The sequence below is a fragment of the Fukomys damarensis genome, unplaced genomic scaffold (genome assembly GCF_012274545.1).
Source record: "Fukomys damarensis isolate Sample0158 unplaced genomic scaffold, DMR_v1.0_HiC HiC_scaffold_9, whole genome shotgun sequence".
Lineage (NCBI taxonomy): Eukaryota > Metazoa > Chordata > Mammalia > Rodentia > Bathyergidae > Fukomys > Fukomys damarensis.
This window is the reverse complement of record NW_022900921.1, coordinates 41,700,748-41,716,069: the sequence shown is the minus strand read 5'-3', so window position 1 is coordinate 41,716,069 and position 15,322 is coordinate 41,700,748. Positions and strand designations below refer to the sequence as shown.

Genomic DNA, 15,322 nt, shown 5'->3' with positions numbered 1-15,322 from the left:
AAAAAAAAAAAAAAAAAAAAAAAAAAAAAAGGTCGAGCTACAGAGCTCAATAAGAATGTAGTTAAATTGGAAAGGCATTTAATTATAGGTCTTAGTACTACTTTCCCTTTTGGGCATGCACTGGGGGTCTTAGGACACATCACCCAAAGATACCAAGGGTCCCCTTCTGTCTGTGTGACACTGGCACCAAGGAGCTTTTCCTCAGCCGCCAGCACACTTAGCAACAATAGAACAGCTGCCTGTTCTCTTCTTTTTGGGAATAAATTCATGACGATTGTCACATAATCACTGGACTGCCTTTAAGAGGATTTGAAAACAGTTTGCAATATGCACCACTTGCCATTGTAAACTAACACATCTAAGAGGCAGAGAAAGGAAGGTGCTATTCTTCCTGATGTGTTGGAGACTGAGGGAATGGGGACAGGGCCAGCTCGCCTATCCAGTGAGGGACACAGGTTGGGCAGCTCTGTGGTCTCATGGTCACGTTAGGAGTAGAACAAAGGAGTCTCCTCTCTTCTTCAGCTCCCCAGGGCTTTCCTGTGTGTATACATTTCACACTACTGTACCAAAATTCCTGGGGCTGGGTCCTTACAAAGAAGTAAAATGTATTAGCTTGAGTGAGGCTGGAAGTCCCCAAAACAGAGCACTTGCTACAGCTGAGGCCCCTTGCCTTACCCTTTGTAAGGCACCATAGCAGTGGAAGTGTAAGGTGTCATCCAGACCACTTTGGACCTTCAACTTGGGCACTTTGGAAGAGCCATTGCGAAGGTCATAGTACCATAGTTCAGAAGAAAGGAGCACAGGTAGGTCATGGAGAAACACGAGTACTGGTCTCCATAGCAGAGCTGGAAGGGTTGAATATCTGTGACTGGGCATGAAGACACTGCTCAGTGGTAAAGCCGAGCATGTGAGAGCCAGTGGAAGACTGCTCAAATGCAAGAGCTCATGGAGATGGGCAAGAGGGATTGGCCACAAAAGAAAATTGCTGAAATGAATGCAAAATGAGAAAAATTCCCAACAAATGCAGAGAAAAAGAAAAAAAAATCAAGATAGTAAAAGGGCCCATGTAGGAGATAACAGTCTACGCATAGTAGGAATACCTGAAACGGTATAAAGCAAATGAGCTAAAATAATCAATAAGGGACTAATGGAAGAAAACTTTCCAGTATTGAAGAAAGAAGTAGACCTTCAAAAGAAGGTCCACAGGGAACTTTCAAATGTAATGGGAAGAGAGCAATACCTAGGCATAATCCCATGTACTTTTTAAAATTTCAAAGATAAAAGATTTTGCAAGTATCCAGAGAAAGCAGGTTACCTAGAAAGGGGCAAAAGTCAATCTGACCTCAGATTTTTCTCTTGCAATTCTAAATTCCAGAAGACAATGGGACAAGCCAGGTGTGGTGGCACACGCCTGGTACCCCAGCACTCGAGAGACTGAGACAGGAGGAACACCATGAGATCGAAGCTAACATGAGCTACATAGTGAGGTCAGAATCAGCCTGAACACATAGTGAGACCCTGTCTCAAAAAAAACAAAGACTCAGCGAAACAATATATGATCTTAGAGTTTGGAGGGAAAATAATTTTGAACCAGAATCGTATACCCTGCTGAGTTTTTATTTCTGTAGGAAGACGACTGAAAGATATTCTCAGATATTCAGGGGTGGAGAAAGTCTGTCAACCTAGAACCTTCTCTGAAAAATGTGTTGACAGATTTACTGCAGCCAACAGAGAACATAAATTAAAAATAACTGAAGAGTAAAGAGGCAATTGGTGAAAGATTTAATGGCAAGCATTAAAACTAGTTAAAAAGTTTGAAGTTTTAGATTGTTACATGTAGGGTAATAAAACAATGCAATAATAGATCTGTAAGCTAGACTTAAAATTTTCAGTTTATGTAGGTTTTTTTTTTTTTGAGACAGGGTCTCATTATGTAGTTGAGACTGACCTGGAAATCACTATGTAGCTCAGGCTGGTCTTGAGCTAACAGTGATTCTCCAGCCTCTGCCTCCCATGTGCTGGGATTACAGGTGCGCACACCATGCCCGGCCCAGTTTATGTAGTTTTAAACTTCCAAAGCGCATGCCAGAAAGTGAGTATACTGGGCAAATATTATCTCATGTTAGCTATATATTATCATAAGTGAAGATGTGCACAGGGTATGCTGGTGCACGCCTATAATCCCAGCACTCGGGAGACTGAGGCAGGGGGAGGATCTGCGAGTTCAAGGCCAGCCTGGGCTGCATAGTGAGTTCAGGCCAACCTCAACTGCATAGCGAGACCCTGTCTCAAAATATAAAAAAAAAAAAACAAAAAAACAAAAAAAACAAAAAAAAAATCTTAAGAAAAGAATATAAAAAGCAAGAAAATGGTGGAGCTGGAAAAAGAGATCAACAGTGTCCAGGTAGGACTGGGGCCCAGTAGAGAGCAAGGTGTCTTCCTGTGCTGCTTTGCCTTGGGCTCCTGCCAGCAGCAGGTTTTCTGTTCTGAGCTGGCTGTCAGGCAGGAAGCGTTTGACAGATGAGCTGGCTTGTGGTGTAGTGACCCGGCATCAGCAGCACTGCCAGCCAGGGCCAGGTGGCACCCAGTGCCCCTCCACCCTCGGATATGCTAATGTGTGTGGGGTGGTGGTGCCAGCATCTCATCGGCAGAGGCCTGCTGGAAGGACTCACTGTGTGACACCATGGCTGTGTGGCACCATCCGGAGCTTCTGCTGGGCAGGGCCACTTCCGGAGGTCACCATCTTGCCAGGCTCATCTTTTGTTTCCTGTTTCTGCAAAGACTTCAATTATTGACACAGAGAGGGGCGAATATGAGTATGAGCCAGCCAGGCAGGACCCCACTCTGCTGGGCCAGAAACACAGCCACCATGAGGACGTGAGGTATCGTCTAGGCACTTGCTGGATTACTCATGAACACCTTATGAGCTGACGAGGAATTTTTGTCCCTAGTCATATTCCTCTGTATTTTCTAGGCTTTGTACAGTAAGCATGTATCATTGTATCATTAGAGGAGGAAGAAGTAGATGCTATTTTAAAGTGTTTATTTATTTATTTATTTGAGACAGGGTCTTAATATATAGCCCAATCTGGCCTTGAACTCATGTTCCCAAGTGCTGGATTTAGAGGCATGCACCGCCATACCTGGCACAAATGCTAGTCTTTAAAAAATCACCTTGATATAGATTTGTTTCTCTATGAAGGGAAAATGCCTTTTTTAGGGGAACACAGTGGAAAATCAGTACACCACAGACTTCATCTCCGGCAAAGGCACAAGTGCAGGGGACCCAGCGTCTGAGTCCAGACAGCCTCTCAGACCAGACCTACTCCAGGTTGTGTGCAAGGATGCCCCTCCCAGCCCACCATGCAGTGGAACCTGGGCTGGGTATGTGAACTTAGCTCAGTTTCCCAGGATCAGAGTCCTGAGCTCCTGCCTCCACCCTTGACAAGAGCTCCAGAGGAAACCAGATCCAGCCAGGCCCAGGCCATGCAGCCCAGGGGCAGACGGAAGGGGTGGGGGGTAGGGGGGCAGAGTCCATAGCAGCATCTGACACTTGGTGCCGCCCAGTGTCCTCAGGAACCCTGAAGTTCCCATGGATACCTGGGCAGAGCATGATGTTGGAGGTAGGTAAACCTGAGCCTCGCTGGGTTTAATGGCACTTGTGCCCTGTGTGTCTCAGAGGCCCCATAACCTCACCTTTTGTGTTGTTTTCTTTTTTGAGACAAAGTCTTACTATGTAGTTCAGGCTGGCCTTCAACTCCATTTTGTGCCCAGGATGGCCTAGAACTAATGGCTATCCTCCTGCCTCAGCCTCCTGAATACTAGGATTACAGGCTTGGCCACTTCCAGCTCTTATTTTGCCATGATCACCTCCTTTCCTGGAGGAATATAGCAAGGTCAGTGCCACATGAAGCCAGGCCTGGTGGCAAACTTTCATAACCCCAGCCCTCGGGCAGCTGAGGCAGGAGCATCATGGTGAGTTTGAGGCCAGCCACTGCTACATAGTAAGTTCACCATCAGCCTGAACTGTATAGTGAGACCTCATCTCAACTCCCTCCCCACAAAATCGAGAGAGTAGGGGCGAGCAAAATCTTTGATTGGCTTGTGTTCCGTTATAGTATTTTATTTTAGCTTTCATCTGGAAACTTGGTGCAGCTGGCACCATGTAAATAACGTCCTTAGTGCCACTGATCCTTCTGCACCACTTGGGATGTGCCAGGCATCTGGAGAAGTGACAGGGAGTGGGTGTTCCCTTGGGCACCATAAGGATCGGGCTGGAAATTCCAGGGTGATGGAGGCTGTGCTGCCTCCGCCTATCCCTGCTGTCCCTCCCTGACCTCCTGTCCCACAGCCCTGTCATTGCTGACGTGGTTGAGGATTAGCAGCGCTCTGCTGTGCCTGCACCCTGAGCCACTTCCAGCCCCTCACTGCCTCAGGATCCTCAAGCTGACAGCTGGGGCTCTGAGTCCACCCAGACCAAGTGGCATCTGCCGTCCTTCTCTGCCAGGGCCTCCAACATTCTTGGGATAACTTGTGAACTCGTTGACAGAGGCACCTTCTGGAACCCAATGCAGTGTTCTTGGCATGGAGATGAGACACTGGTTTTTGCTAAACCTGACAATAGCTGATTCTGTCCCCCAAGATAATTGTTTGAGGCAGGGTCCTCGCTATGTATCCCAGGCTGGCCTCGAATTCTCAGTGACACACCCTGCTCCTTGCACCTCATAGAGTGCTGGACCCAGAGTTCCTTGAAAGCCATTCCTTCCGGGCAGAGCAGGCTGCGGCCTTGGTTCTCTTGCTGCTCATCACACACATGAAACCTAACTCAGCAGTGAACTTGAAGCCCATCTGTCATTTTCCTGGCAGGAGCTGCATTGAGAGCCAGCGTAGCAGGAGGAAGGTGTCTCAGCCCACAGATTGCTTCTCTGGGCACAGCAGCTGCCCTGTGTCACTCCGAGTTGAGTCGTGGGGGCTGCACACTTGGCTCCCTACAGGCCCAGTAGGTCATCCCCAAAAGTCCCTGGGGTGCTGCTTCCAGAGGGACCCTACATCACATAGGCCCTGGCATTACCCACTAGGTGAAGCCTGCTTTGGGGGGACAGCTTATGCACTTTTGCCATGCACCTCTAAGTCTGGGTGAATGCAGCATGTGACCAGGCACTCGGGGTGCTGGGTGTGCATGTGTGTTCATGTGCACACAGGAGGGTCTGTCTCACAGCCACAGAAACAAATCCTTTTTCTCCTCCCAGTTTAAATGACTTAGGGAAAAGTATCCATACAGCTTGTCAGTTGTCCAGACAGACCCTGAGGGGAGACCATGCCCTGGCTTGGGGAGATGTACGACTTTGGGATGCCCTGTCCCCCTGAGGATAGAAGCCCTGGAGCCTCTTAGGAGGAGGAAGAGAGGTGGGTGGGTGGAGACATTGCTCTCCAGGGTCGTGACATCAGATGCTATCTCAGGCTCTGCAGGGATCTGGTCACTAAAAAGAAGAGCAAACATGAGATCACTGTCGTTTCCTGGAATCTGCATTTGTCATCTGTGGGATGTTATCTAGAGAGAAGAAGCATGACATGCAAGGGCTGGGAGCTCCTGCGCCAAACCAGTGTCTTGGCAGGGGACCAGGAGTTTCAGGAGATGGTACAGTCCAGCTGAACACTTTCTCTTTGTTTTTTTTGTTTTGTTTTTTTTTTGTTGTTGTTTTTGTTTGTTTGTCTTGAGACAGGGTCTCGCTCTGTAATTCAGGCTGGCTTTGAACTCACTATGTACCCCAAGCTGGCCTCGAACTTGAGATTCTCCTGCCTTAGCCTCCTGAGTGCTGGGATTACAGGCATGAGCCTCCACACTCTGTCAACCTCTTTAACTGATTTCCAGAATACTCTGACCTGGAGTCCTTACAGCTGCCAGAATAAGTCTCCTCCTCTTTTCACGAAGACCCAGTATTCTGTAGGCCAAGAGGATGGGTCAAGTGTCCCCTCCATCCCAGGAATGAGTTCTGAGAGGAGGGGACCTGACAGGACAACACATGTGTGCATGCAGGTTATAATCAACAGCCGTGGCAGCCCAAGTGCCTCTCTCCCTGACTCGGGACAGGCTGCTTGCTGGAGCTGCACTTGGGACTTCCTTCTCAGAGCTCCTGCCCAGGACCCTGTCTGTTGTTTTCTGATACACTTGGGTGTCCCCTTTGTGTTGGAAAAACACAAGCTGGGTGGAAACACACTGAGTAACTGAACCCAGGATGCTGGTGTAGCCCACAGGTAACCCTGCCCGTCCCTCGGCCTGGAGCCCCAGGCTGAGCACTGGCTCCATCCTTGTTGCTTCACCTCAGGCAGTCTTGTCCTCCCTTGAAGAAACCTCAGTTTCCCTTTGGTTCCTTGGAAAGGGTGCCACGCGCCAGCTACTTTTGCATTTAAAACACTGTGAGGCCAGGTGTGATACACACTTACAAAGGGTCTCTTGGAGTTCAAGGCCAGCCTAGACTACAAAGTGAATTCAAGGCCAGCCTGGACTACATAGCAAGAACCTATCTCAGAACAAACCAAAACGTAAAATAATAATTATAAATAAAACACTGGGCTGGGGATTTAGCTCAGTGGTTCTGCAAGGGCCTTGCAAGCGCAGGTCCACAGTCCAATCCCCGGTACCAAAACAAATAAATAAAACACTCTCAGGTATGTTTGTGGACAGCACTGGAGAAAAATGTTTTTGATGACAGCTTGGGTTGTTTTTCCTTCTGATTACCTCACACTGAGGGCTCCACAAAGCACCTTTGCCCACAGTAGCCAGGATGCTTCATGGCATCCTGACACTATGGGGTCTCCTGTGGTCACCTGGACAGCCATGGAGACCCCTCACTGCACCCCTCTCTCCCACAGCGCCCCACCATCACAGCAGCTGTCCTTCCTGCGCAGTGGCCTCCTGAGCAACCTCTACCTCCACTCCCCTGTCCCCTGTCCGGTGCCTGTGCTGCAGTGGCTGCTCAAGGTGAGGACCTCCATGGCCACTAGGTGGCGCAAACAGCACAGCCTGACAGAGGGAAGCCTGGGGCCTCAGTTTTATCTTGCCTCAGGCTGGTCACACCCAGAATTGGAGGTACAGGGACCTGCTGTGGCCCAGGGCCAATCTGGGCACCAGCTGCCACCAGCTAAATGCAGGGCATGAGGATGCAGCTTGGCCTTGCCACACCCAGGCTGGCCTTGCCTGGGGATGGGCTGGTTACAAGTCCCAGTGGGTTCTGGGCAGCCAGCTGCAGTCTGGATCCCACCTGTAAATCAGAGCCCTGTGGGTGGGTCATTCTAGGAGCCCTAGCTGGGCAGCTGGTGCTGTGAGGTACCCCTCCTTCCCCAGGGAGGAGGGTGGGAGCTCCTGGGGCCTGGTGCAGGGCCAGCCAGTGCCCCACTCAGGCCCAGGCCAGGGAGGAGGAGCGGGTGGGGACATGAACAGTGTGGCCTTTATTCTCTGGCCTGGCCAGTGCAGCTTCTCGCTGCTCCTTGCACAGCTGATGACAAAATGCACAAAGAGCCCCTCTAAGTTGTAACCCACAGAGGGCCTTGTGCGACCCTGATACAGTGTGGGCCACCCTCCCCATTGGTGGCTGGGTGTCTGTGAAGTTCTGAGACCCCAGCCCAAGGCTGGGAGGGGCCCTCAGCACAGCTCTGTCCCACGTGGGCTATGGAATGCATTCTGCAAACTGTCCTTCTCGGTAGCCCCTGCAGCCCTGCTTGGGACCCGGACACCTTTGGCAAGGAGCAATGCAAGCACAAAGCTTCTGGTGCATCCCAGATATGGCCCCTCCAGATCAGGGCCAGGGCAGGTAGTAAGGACTTCAAAGCCTCCTACAGGTGGTGAGGATTCTAGCCAGAAGCTGCCTCATGAGGTGCTTATAAAGATGCAGGGGGATGGGCTGGGGATTTAGCTCAGTGGTTCCAGTGCCTGCTTTCCAAGTGAAAGGACCTGAGTTCAACCCCTGGTTCCAGAAAACAAACAAAGAAAGATGCAGGGGGAGGGGGGGCAGGGATTTAGCTCAGTGGCACCACACCTTCCTCCTGAGTTTGATCCCTGGTACCAAAAAAAAAAAAAAAAAAAAAAAAAAAAAAAAAAAAAAAAAAAAAAAAAAAAAAAAAAAAAAAAAAAAAAAAAAAAAAAAAAAAAAAGTAGGGCCACCAAGTTCATTGGTGCACGCTTATAATCCTAGTTTACAAGAGGCTGAGGCAGGAGGGTCGCCACAAGTTTAAGGCCAGTGAAGTACATAGTGAGACCTGTCTCAAAACAGCAGTACAAAGATGACCCCAGACAACCTTGCAGTTGAGGCATGCTACAGACCTAGGCAACCCTTTAGGGCTGCCAAGTTGAGGCATAGGGCTCAGCTGGTTATGGGGTACAGGGTGCATGTTGAGAGCAGAGGGTGCAGCTGGGGGCCCCCAAGCTCAGTGTGTAGAAAGGGCCTTAGCTCAGCTTGTGACAGCAGCAATGCCCTGTCCCATGGGGGCCCGCCTGCATCCCCGGTGCCCTAGCAGCAGGAGGATGGCACAACATGACCTATCATGTGCAGCTTCCTGTGTTCCCTTGCCTGTCTAAACCACATGCTCTCCCTGGGGTCCCCATCCTTGGCACATGACCCGCACACAGAGGAGATGCAAGCTCACACCGAGGAGCGTCCCCAACCCAGATGCATAGGAGCAGTGCTGCGGTACCAGGACTCCCTGAGCCCAGCCTCCAGGTGATGGTGTAGGCACCATCCTGGACACAATGCAGGAAGCGCAGCAGGCCAGCACTTGTCCTTGGCCAGCTAACTGCATCAGTGCCTCCCAGCCTTTTCCCCTACATTTGTCCCTGCCCAGCAAGGGCATGGCTGTGACCCAGGGACTCAAAGGGTACAAGGACCAAGACTCCACATAGGTGCAAGTGACATATCTCAAGTCGCATGCCCGGCCTTCATGCCTGGCCTTTCTACTTATAATTCTAGCTATATGACCCAGAGGAGTTACTTGACCTCCCTGAGCATGGTTTCCTTGTCTGCAAAATGGCAGGAATGGCAATATCCATCTACCGTGTGGATTAAATGAGATTATTTTATTTTGCTTGGTTTTTTTGAGGGGGGATTGGTACCGGGGATTGAACTCAGGACCTTGTGCTTGTGAGGCAGGAAGCTGAACCACTGAGCTAAATCCCTGACCCCTGTTTTGCTTGTTTTTATGAGACAGGATCTCACTGTATAGTGCAGGCTGGCTTTGAAGTTGCTGTGTAGCTCAGGCTGGCCTCAAAACTCACAGTGATCCTCTAGCCTCAGCCTCCTGAGTGCTGGGATTACAAGCATGTACCACCAGGCCAGGCTAAATGGGATTTTCCAATGTGGAATAATAGGTGTTTGCTACTGTTGATCCATGAAGATGAGCTTGCTTTCTTCCTCCAGCTGCTAACGTGGCCTCCAGACACATCTTCAAGGGCCTTTGCTCTCCTGTGGGATCTCAGCCTCGATGAGCTCTTCCGCCAGCCTGGTCAGTACCAGGGTACAGGATGGAGTCCCCAAGCTCTTAGCCCAGCATGCAGGCAAGCTGTTGGGGGTGGGGCCACCGCATGTCCCTGCAGTGGAGACATCAAGCCACCTGTCCTTGGCCTTGGTACAGTGTTGGTGACAAGCTGAACCTCTGACCCTCTTAGATCCAGGTGACCATGACCTTGCAGACCCTGGGGACCCAGAGCAGCTGGGAAGTTGGCTGAGGAAGAGCTGGAAGGGAATCGATGGCCTCCGATGGGGATGAGTCACCGAGGGGGAGGCCCCCAAGCTGTCCTCTCCTGGCAGATTGAACATCCCTGGAGCCCCTGGGTCAGGGCTGTGCTTTGCCCAGATCCTGTATTTAGGAGTATCCTGCATTCCTAGTTGAGTAAAAGTAATTAGCAGGCCCCTGAGTGGCTGCACACTCCCCAGACTGTCAACATTTGGTACCTGGTTCTAGATGCTTTGGCACCAAAAAATAACTTAATTAGCTAAAAGTTGCCTACAGCAGGTGGCAAAGGGACTCATGGTGCCCAGACCCTGCCCGTATTTGGCCTCAGTCTGCCCAGCTTCCCTGCATAGCACGGACCACAGCACTGGGACCGAGATGGTCCTCTGGTATGCCAGATTGGCGTTTCTGTGCTGTGCCACTTGGCTTTAGTAGTTGGCTGAGCTGAGGGCCATCTGTCTCATTTGCACATTCCATACACCCCTCCAGCTCAATGGGGACCCCTCTCCAAGGCCTGAATGGCACTGTCTGGGCATCCTCTCCCTTTGCATAACCCCTGCCCCTGAGCCCCGGGCTGCCCTTTCCTGCCCCTATGGACGCCTCTGCGGCAAGCCTGCCCTTTCTGAGACAAAGGCATCCTTGTCCTGCTCTTCTCCTGTGGGTAGTGGCATGCATCTCCTCTGCAGGGACAGAAGGAATGCTCCAGGGTCCTTTCCTCTTGACACACGGTCCCTGATTCTCTCTCCATCAGGAGGGGCAAGAAAGTGCCCCGAGCTCCTGCTCAGCTCTGCAGTGGCTTCGTAGCCTGGGCGTAGCCTGTGGACGGCACCTAGGTTCTGTCCCCTACCCTGCAGGGTAGACTGCCAAAGGGACTCTAGGGCTGCCCTCTGCCTCCCTGCTGATTCTGGGGGAGGCAGAGGCAGGGCCCACAAAAAAATTGGAGCAGTGACCTGAACACAAACTTGAACATGGGTGTTCACTGCAGCATTATTATTTTTGGTATTTTGACAGGGTCTTGCTATGTAGTTCATGCTGGCCTTGCACTTACTTAGCAGCCCAGGCTGGCCTTGAACTTGCATCGATCCTCCTGCCTCAGCCTCCCAACTTCTGGGATTATAGTTGTGTGCCACCAGGCCAGGCAGCAGTATTATTCATGATAGCCAAAAGGGGGAAACCAGTGGATGAGTGGGTAAACAAAACAGGGTAACAGAATACTACTCCACCCTGGAAGCAAACTCTAGCATCCTACCATGTGGATGAAAATATGGGATAACTCAAGCCATTCCCAAAAGGACAAGTGTCTCAGGAATCAATTGACATGGGATTTTTAGAGACAAAGTAGATGACAGCTACGGGGGCTGGGCAGGGGGTGACAGGAGGACACTTGGGGGGCTGCCCAAGGGGGCTGGGACCCAGGGCCTTCCATGTGCTAAGACAGCTGCACCCCAGGCCAGGGGCATCACTGTCAGAACTGGATGAAAAAGGAAGTCGCACTCCTCAGAGCTCCAGTATCCCATGGGGCTGCAGTGCTGGGGACAGCTGCCTCTCCTGGCATCTGTGTCTGCTTGTGTCAGGAGCACTAAGGGCCAGGACAGGGCTGGGACCCAGATTTAGAGCCATGGCTCTGAGGGCCTGAGAGTCCCAGGTGTACAGCCAAAGGAAGGGGAGCCGTTCTGTGTACAGAGAAGCAGCACGTGTCACCCACGCGAAGGCTTGGTGAGCTCGGGGCACAGAACATTCCAGAAGGTCACCAGACCTCAGCCTAGGAGTGCTGGTCCTTGTGTGGCAAAGATGCATTGATGACTGCCTGGCTAGAGCAGGAGGCACAGTCCTTGTCCTCAGTAGTCTGGGGCCCTGGGATAGGTTGGAGAGGGAGCAGGAAGGGTGGATGGAGGTCAGTGGGAATCGGGCACAGAGGCCGGCAGAGGGTTGCCAGACCACCCCGGCCGGAACCTTTGGGCAGAGACTGAGGGCACTCACAGCCTAGGGCTCAGCTGCCATGTGCCAAGGGCTGTGGCCCAGGCTTGTGCAGGTAACAGCAGGTCCAGAATCTCAAGAAAAGCCATGTTTTAGTTGGGCTCTGTTGCTTTTTTTTTGTTTTTCAAAGACGGTCTCACTTTGTGGTTCAGGCTAGCCTCAAGATGCACAGCAGTCCTCCTGCCTCATCGTCCCAAATGCTGGGATCATGGGCGTGCACCACCACACCTGGCTTGGGCTCTGTTTAAACTGTGCCTAACGGCCCCCCCACCATGAAGAGCGGTTTGTTGTCTCTCATGACAAAGTACCTGGAGTGCATGGTGCTGTGGTATATTCAACAGATCTGCAGCACTGGGCACTGGCTTCAGTGTCTGCTCTTTGCCGTACTTCCTTTGGGGCCACAGAACTGCTGCTATAGCTCCAAGCGTAACCATCTTCTCTTGAGGCAATGGTATTCGAGGCTGAAAGGTGAGGTTTAAGAGATCTTGGCTTTTCCCTTTTCCTTTCTCTTTTTTTATTTTTATTTTATTTTGTGGTATAGAGTCTGGCTAAGTAATCAAATTGCCCAGGTGGGACTCAAACTTGCTGTCTTCCTGCCTCAGCCCCCCAGAATGCTGGGATTACAAGTATGTGCCCCACACCCAGTTTTTTTCTTTTTGTATCAGGACAGTCTTCCTACCTGGCTTCACTGGACAGAACTGGGTCACAGGACTTGAAGGGCGCCTGCTGTGTTTCTGGCTATTGGTGCCCCTTCTACAGCCTAGCAGTATCTGTAACATCTCTGCCTTAAGAAGCCCTCCAGGGTAAAACCCAAGAAGCTTGCTTTTCCAGCTTTGCTTCCATATCTGAGTTTTCAGTTTTCAGATTAGCAGGACAGCTGGCCATCGTGGCACACACCTGTAATCCCAGCACTTGGGAGGCTGAGGCAGGAGGATCACTGTGAGTTCAAGACCAGCCTGGGCTACATAGTGAGTTCCAGGAGAGTCTCAACTACATGCTGAGACCCTGTCTCAAAAAACAAACGAACAAAAAAACAATTTAAAAAAAAAAAAAAGATTAGCAGGACAATATGCTGGAGCAGCAGTTCATATAGCATTGATGTAGGAGGTACTGTTAGGGATCTAGGCCAGCCTTGGACAGAGCAAGACCCTGGGTGGATGGATGGATGGATGGGTAGCAAATACTGCAGCATTTATTTGTTAGATTTAGAGACAGGATCTCACTATGTAGCCCAAGCTAGCAGCAAACTTGAGGCAAACATCCTGCCTCAACCTCCCTAGTGCTAGGATTACAGGGGTATGAGTGCCACTATGGCCTGTTTGGGGTCTCTAAGGGAGAGGGACTTTATTAAGAAATGAAAGACAAGGCACTGGGATCAAAGCTTTGAGGAGCAAAGACCCAGATCTTTATTTGTTCCTCTTTTTATACCCTACATAGTGAGCTGCTACATGTCACTAGTCACAGGCTGTGTTAATCATCACAAAAGTTAAAACACCACAGAGTTTATACATGGTAATAATAAATTTTGTTTGTGGAGCCAAGCTATGGCAAGCATACATCTGAGTATACATACTTAGGAAGACATTCTTTCCTTATCTGCAGGGAGCAGGGAGCTGGGACACTGCAAGTGCAGGTCCAGGAGATCACCTTTGATCTCTTGCTGTCAGGCCTTCCTAACAACTCCCTGAATACACACACAGGTCTCCCAGTGGTCTCCTGCACCCAGACAATTCCATCAGTGGCCAGCCAGCATGTTGTTTAGAGCGAGTAAAGAAAGCAACCAGACAAGGCTCGCATCGTGTTTCCTGGATGTCCTTGGGATACTTGCAGAAGACAGGCTGCTGTAGACTGCTAACCTCGCAGGAGGGGCTGAAAACACTTAGTGCCCGCAGGTGGAGCGGCAGGAGAGAGAGCAGTCTCCACAAAGATCACTACATTGCTCTTCTGCCTGCGCTGGACCCCAGGACCAGGTCCCAGCACAAGGGAAGCTGGGAGCACAGGGTGCTTCTCTGAATACCACTGGGAACTCACCAAGTCTGAACAGCAGCATGTGTGGGAAGGAGGGTGGAGTCAGCGGGAACTAGAGGCCAGTGTTGGTACTGGCTTGGAGGACCAAGGGGCCATGGTAGGCAAGGTGGTGCTTCATTTGCCTCTGGCATGGCCAGGATGGAATTGCTGAGCTTTTAAAGATATAATTCATAGCCAAGCACAGAGGCAGGAGGATCTCAGGTTCCAGGCCAGCCTGGGAAACTTGGCAAGACCTTGCCTCAGAATAAATGAAAGGGTAGGGCATGAGGTACGCTTAGCACTAGGGTTCCCCTAAGTTCAGTCCTTAGTATGGCATGCTTGTAATCCCAGTACTGAGGAGACTGGGGCAGGAGCATCTCCTGGAGACTACATAGCAAGATGCTGTCTCAAGCATCTTGGGGTGCTGCCTCACCCCACCCTGGAGATTGAACTCAGGGCCCTATATTGAAAGCTACATTTCCAGCCTTTTTAATTTTTTATTTTGAGACAGATTCTCACTAAGTTGAACAAGAGAGGCTCAAACTTGTGAACCTCATGCTCAGCATCTGAAAGTGCTAGTCCTTATATAGTGTTACGATTCCATGGTTTTTAGGACATTCACAGAGCTGTTCGACCATTACTGTTATCTAATTCCAGAATATGTCCTCACTCCAGAAAGTATCATTGCTACCCAGCATTGGTCCCTCCCCATTTTTCCCTTCTCCCACTGCACCCAGCCACTTTTAGTCTATTTCCTGTCTTCATGGATAACCCCGTTGTGGACATTTCATACAGATTGAACCATATAGTATGTGACCTTTTGCGTCTGGGTTCTTTTCTTTTGTAAAATGTTCTCAGGATTCATGCATGCCATACTATATATCACTACTTAATTTTTATGACTGCATACTATTCTATCACTTGGACGTACCACATTGTACTTAATACGCCATCACTTGATGGACACTTGGGTTGTTTCTGTCTTTTGTCCATTTTGAATAGTACTTCAAATGTTTATGTGAGGTGTATTCCCCATGCTGTCTGGTGAGCTCTAAGGATTAGAATTGCTGAGGCACATACAAATTTTAGGTTTTACTTTCTGAGAACTGCCAGACTCCTCCCATCACCAGTGTAGGCAGGTCCCAGTTTTTCTACATCCTTGCCATCATTCACTCATGTCCGGCTTTTGGATAGTAGCTATCCTGAGGCGTGTGGACTGGAATTTCTCTGAGATGGGGTGTGTTGAGCGATTTTGTATGTGCTTATGAGCCATTTATCCATTTTCTTTTTTTTTCTTTCTTTTTATTGAGTTTATTGGTACATTTTAGGGATACAGTACAGTTACATTCATTGTATCTACATCCTCCATCATTCACTCATGTCCGGCTTTTGGATAGTAGCTATCCTGAGGCGTGTGGACTGGAATTTCTCTGAGATGGGGTGTGTTGAGCGATTTTGTATGTGCTTATGAGCCATTTATCCATTTTCTTTTTTTTTCTCTCTTTTTATTGAGTTTATTGGTACATTTTAGGGATACAGTACAGTTACATTCATTGTTGGGATCATGTACCTCTACATGGCAAGTCTTGATTCTCATTTTTTCCCCTTACCTCTG

General features: G+C 50.0%; 1 protein-coding gene across 6 annotated transcripts in view; it reads left to right on the top strand.

Annotated features, from left to right (window-relative positions):
* Positions 1–15,322, top strand: part of Fam178b (family with sequence similarity 178 member B) — an 87,124-nt gene that overhangs the window by 22,189 nt on the left and 49,613 nt on the right. For all 6 annotated transcript variants that reach the window (XM_010638097.3, XM_010638099.2, XM_010638098.2 and 3 more), the window contains 2 exons: positions 6,874–6,982; positions 9,411–9,495. In XM_010638097.3, coding sequence (XP_010636399.1) covers positions 6,874–6,982; positions 9,411–9,495 — 194 coding nt within the window. The remainder of the gene's footprint in view (positions 1–6,873; positions 6,983–9,410; positions 9,496–15,322) is intronic.